This window comes from Penaeus chinensis, chromosome 38 (assembly GCF_019202785.1).
Source record: "Penaeus chinensis breed Huanghai No. 1 chromosome 38, ASM1920278v2, whole genome shotgun sequence".
Lineage (NCBI taxonomy): Eukaryota > Metazoa > Arthropoda > Malacostraca > Decapoda > Penaeidae > Penaeus > Penaeus chinensis.
In genome coordinates, this window is record NC_061856.1 from 13,238,516 (window position 1) to 13,243,515 (window position 5,000).

Here is a 5,000-nt window from a genome sequence, read left to right on the forward strand (position 1 = left end):
AATTAATTTTGCCTTTAGTTTATTATTGAAAGGGTTGAAGTGACAAGGATCTTGATAAAAGTATTAACACTTTAGGTCTTAATCTTAGTAGTGTAGTGCCTGTTGGTGTTTATTTCACAAAATAAGAAATAATTCTCTATGCAATCTAAGTATAACATTGCCAAGCCAGTTTATTCAGTTTCTGGTTATGAATATGTCTGTCAGATGAAAACCTAGAGGTTTACAGTACATGCAATAAGATTTTCAGGCCAAATTTTCATGCATATCATTACATTCATTATATGCCCATTTAGGTATGGGTTGTCATGCTGTCAAGTCTGTTGCGGCATGAACTGTTTTGTGATCAAGGTTTATGGAGGAAAAGTAGTAAACATAAATATTATGTGACACCTGCAATCTGATGTCCAGTGTGATAATGACTTACATAATGACATAGTATCCTTCAATTGCTGTGCCATCTATTTTATGCAACCTGACAAAGGCCATAACAGTAAATTACTAGATAGGTATACAAGCCCTACCTTGCCGGAATATACATTGTAAAGTTTTGTCGAAAATTATGATTGTTTATGTTTGTGTGTGTATTTATATACATGTATTATGTATATATTTATATATAAACCTATATGGTAAATTCCTCAGGTTCTTGTTTAGGTTAATATTTAGAACAGGATCAATTGCCATGACATCAGCCATGACCAACTAACCATAACCATGAGTATGCAGGAATAGATTCTGGGGGGATCATATGTATGTAGTGGCAATTGGTTAACCATTGCAGTTGGGTTAAATTAAGAGGCCACAGTATTAAATGGGGTGTAGATCCACAGACTTGATAAGTATTTGTATGGTTACCTTTTCTTTTGCAAAGTATGTTATGTTATATCTTCTTTAAGAAAATTAATACGAGTTTTCCTCAATCCCCGTGTTCTTGTTATAAGTTGGTATTAAATTTGGTTAATTTCAAGGTGGGTTACGTTAATCTCAGGTTAGTTCAATTTGATTAGATTTAGTGGAAGTAATAAACTTTTGAATTTTAGATACAAGTTAAATTTTGTTAGGTTAGAGTTGCAAGAATCTATTATTAGATGGCAATATGTAATGTATCACTTCTTTCAATTTGAATGTGAATACAAATTTACTTATGAGCTCAAAATTAAGAATTACATACATACATGAATAACAAAAAATAGAGTAACCCCTTGGATCCAGTTGCAGGCTTGCATGTGGACCAAAATCAGGGCATTAGGCTCACTTGAGTGGTGACTCTCCTAGGCTTGTGGCTTGTCGGCACGGCCCACACAAATGCTCATGTGCGATATAAAGACTCCTTGCCTCCCCTTTGGATGCTTATTATTTCTGCATAAGTATCTTTTGCTTTGTTGCCATTTTTCAAAGTTTATATTTGTCATTTACAGCTGTGAAATAAGAATAACAATAAGTAATTTTGTGTAATTTGTGCAATTGTTTAATAGTTTTGTGTTAGTCAGTTTCCTGTAACATAGTCAGTGGTGCTGGTCATGGTGGGCAGGAATAGGATTCTAAGCATGGCAACAATGTCCTCCCGTGTGTTCTTCCAGCCTTGGCTCAGAGATGGTACATTCCACCCTCGTTTACCAGTGGAAATAATGTGTAAGTGCCTTCCCAAATACCCACTGAGTGTATTCTTCATCTATGAGCTTTCTGCACTCATGGTGAGTCATTCTCTTCAACATGGCTCTTAGCAAAATTTTCCATGATAGCACATTTCCTTCACCCATCTCTCTGGCAAAGTTTTTCATAATGACATATTCCCTTCATCGCGGCCTCAGCAAAATTTTGACTGTCATGTCACCCAGATCCAACAGGGTTATACTAAAGTATTAAACAGTAAAATGTATTTAGGCCTTTAAAGATTGAGTTGAGGTACATAGATTTTTATTTCTTGTTTTGCATCAATATTATGATGGTTTTGATAAAGTATTTGTTAAATAAGAGTCTTTTTTTTTTTTTTATATGGAAGCTGTTCAGTCATCATGTATGGGTCATGTTAAAGAATTATGACATTATTTGTTAACATCTTGATTTTTCTCAATTCTGTTTAAAAAATAATACAAATTGAAATATGAATGTAACCTAAAAGGTATAATTTTCTGCAGAAATATAGCAGCTAAATATATACTGACATGATTACCAAATGTAAAACATGTAGGTACAGATGATATTTTATCCATTAACCAGTTGGATCTGGGTGATGCTGATATCATGTTAGGAAGAAAATTGGCTGACTGGTGATTGACAGGAATATGTCCCCATGAAAAGATTTTGGGCCGATTGGTGGGTTACGGGAATGTGTCATCATGAATAAATTTGGCTTAGAGCTGGGGTGATGGGAATATGTCATCATCAATGCACAAAGCTATTGGAGCTGTTAGACTCAGTGGGCCTTTAGGAAGGGGCTCCTGTGTTATTGCCACCAGTAAACGAGGCTGGAATGTATCATTTGCCTGCTGTGCCTGGAAGTGTGCTGGCTCCATCGAGGACGCTGTTTCAATGTGAAGGATCCTGTTCTTTCTGCCTTGATTGATGGAGCAGGATGTGTTATGGAATATTGAATGTTATGAAAATATTTTGTAACTTATTGCAGAATAAAAGCTAATAGCATAGCAAAGAGGAGGCAAGGATGCTTGATACTGTGTATGTGTGGTTGGGTTGAGTCACTACTCAAGTAAGCCTAATTTTGGTCCATGTGTGAGCTGCAAGGCACCTAGATGCATTGGGTCAACAAATCACCTTTTCAGAGTTCCTTCTTGCTCGATGAATATAGGGGATTATGCAATAATGGAGGAGATTCTTCAAGGCAAAAGCTTACCAAATATTAACATGACTACATAAACACAGTAACATGTACACAAAGATAGATAGGAAACACTGCCACAAAAAAGACAAAAAAGAAAAAAATAATGTAATGCGTCAGATTCCTTTTTTTTTTGTTTGATGAACTCATAGTGAATATAAAAGGTTATGTTCTTTTTCATTTCATGCCATGGCATTGTGTCTTTCTTTCTTTTTTTTTTTTTTTTTTTTTTTACCAAAAATGTTCATAACTCAAAAAGTCAGCATAGATAGATTTTTGAAAAGAAAGAAAAGAAAAAGAAAAGAAAGAAAAAACAGATGGTCCTTTTTAATGCATTAGGATATTGATTACATCCCTGTATGTTATTCTTTAAAAAAAATAATCTTTACCCAAGTTAGCTACTTACAGTATTATGGTTCAAGGGAAAGACCATGTTTGAGCTCTAATGTGTTCAGTAGTACTATGTATTTTTATATCTTGGCATTATATCTTTTATACTTTTTGAGGAAGATGGGGGAAGAAGAGAATTGTTTCTTTTATTTACTTCTGCATGAAATAGAAATAACAGCTTAGATTATATAGATTTTAAATCTTGCTAACAATTGTTTTATTGCTTTTGGAAATTCGGTACACTGTGATTAAAACAATTATCTGCTAGACACCCAATTACAGAGCTATAATTTTGTAAAGTAACAAAGTGTAACAGTGATATTATTAGTGCAAGAAAGGTGGAGTTCAGTAATGGTCTGTAATAATACATTTATAGTCCACTTATAACTTGTTTTTCCTTGATAGTGTTATTAAGCAAGGTAAGGTGTGTTTCATTTGAATTTAATTAATGGTTATAGAATGTATTTAAACTAAGGTCTGTTTTAGAAATACAGGAATGTCCTTTGCTGAGAAAAAGAAAACTTCATTGTAACAGTAGAATTCTGCAGACAGCCTCAGAAATATTGGGAAGTGATTTTAGCTTTGCCAGTGGAACTCTAAATATTCATATAAGTTTAGATGACAATATTAATTATTGAATTGTGTTAACAGTGTTTTTCATAAGACTTTCCTGGCAGGGAAAATTGTAGTATTAATTCTACCTTCTCCCTTTCTCCCTTTAGTGCAACCATAATGCAGGATGGATGTAGATGAGCACCAGGATGAGTCATCAGAGCAACATGACGAGATGTCGTCTGAAGAGAGCATCCACAAGTTGGGCTCTGTTGAGCGCAACCAGCAGTCCTCCCCCTTCTCAGAGAGCAAGGTCTTTCGGTTAAGCCCCATAGAGTTTGACAGTGACAGTGGTGCAGATGGGGAGGACTTCCCGACGTCGGGCAGAAATGGGCTTGACCACATTAAGGGCATTAACGAGGAGGAGGAGGAGGAAGAGGAGAGGGAAAAGTTTGAAGCTGCCACAGATATTTCGTTCCTAAAGGATAAATCCCTCACAGCGTCACCCACCAGAAACTTCAAAAGTTCCTATGCCAAGTCTCTGGCAGACTCCTACAGACGGGCAAGCCTGCCTGTGGTGGTGGGCTCCCCCAAAGGGCAGTTTTATTTCAAGAACGACGAATTCCTTAGTCTGAATGCTAGACCTGCAAGACTCTCAGGGTTCGGCCAAGACAAGTATGTAAGCCTAAATACCAGTTCCACCAGGTCACCCTCACTGCCTGGATTTGAGCCTCTTTCACTTCCAACAATACTCGATGTGGTGCCAGAACCTCAGGAATTGCCGCAGGAGGTGAGAGAATCCAAATCTACAACCAGAAATCTTTACAGTCAGCTACTAAATGAAGAGGAGGTTTTTGTGCCATACGAGCGGCTGCAGAAATTCTGTGAGGAAGGAGGAGGCAACTTCTCCCTCCAAGACTGGCACAGCTTGGGCTCACTCATTACCAGTGACGGAAGAAAACTTGTGAAACTCTCTGGTACGTTGTTCAGTGTTATATGTATTTCCCTCATAATTTTTGTTTGTAATTGTAGAATTAGGTAGGTTATGAATATGTTAGTGAGTAATACGAATGTAATTCTCTAATTCCAGATTTTCAAGAAAGAGTGAAGAAGCACAAGACTTATAAGTTAATAGAAAATGGCTATCCAGTTGCGAATGGTGGGGAAAAAGATGCACAGGTAAGAGAAAGGCTTTTGTATGTTGATATTGCTTAGAACAACC

General features: G+C 36.5%; 1 protein-coding gene across 9 annotated transcripts in view; it reads left to right on the top strand.

The window, feature by feature from the left end:
- LOC125045823 (serine-rich adhesin for platelets-like) overlaps positions 1 to 5,000 on the top strand; it is a 37,387-nt gene that overhangs the window by 879 nt on the left and 31,508 nt on the right. For all 9 annotated transcript variants that reach the window (XM_047643322.1, XM_047643320.1, XM_047643321.1 and 6 more), the window contains exons 2-3: positions 3,949 to 4,755; positions 4,869 to 4,957. In XM_047643322.1, the coding sequence (XP_047499278.1) occupies positions 3,966 to 4,755; positions 4,869 to 4,957 (879 nt within the window). In that variant the 5' untranslated portion in view covers positions 3,949 to 3,965. The remainder of the gene's footprint in view (positions 1 to 3,948; positions 4,756 to 4,868; positions 4,958 to 5,000) is intronic.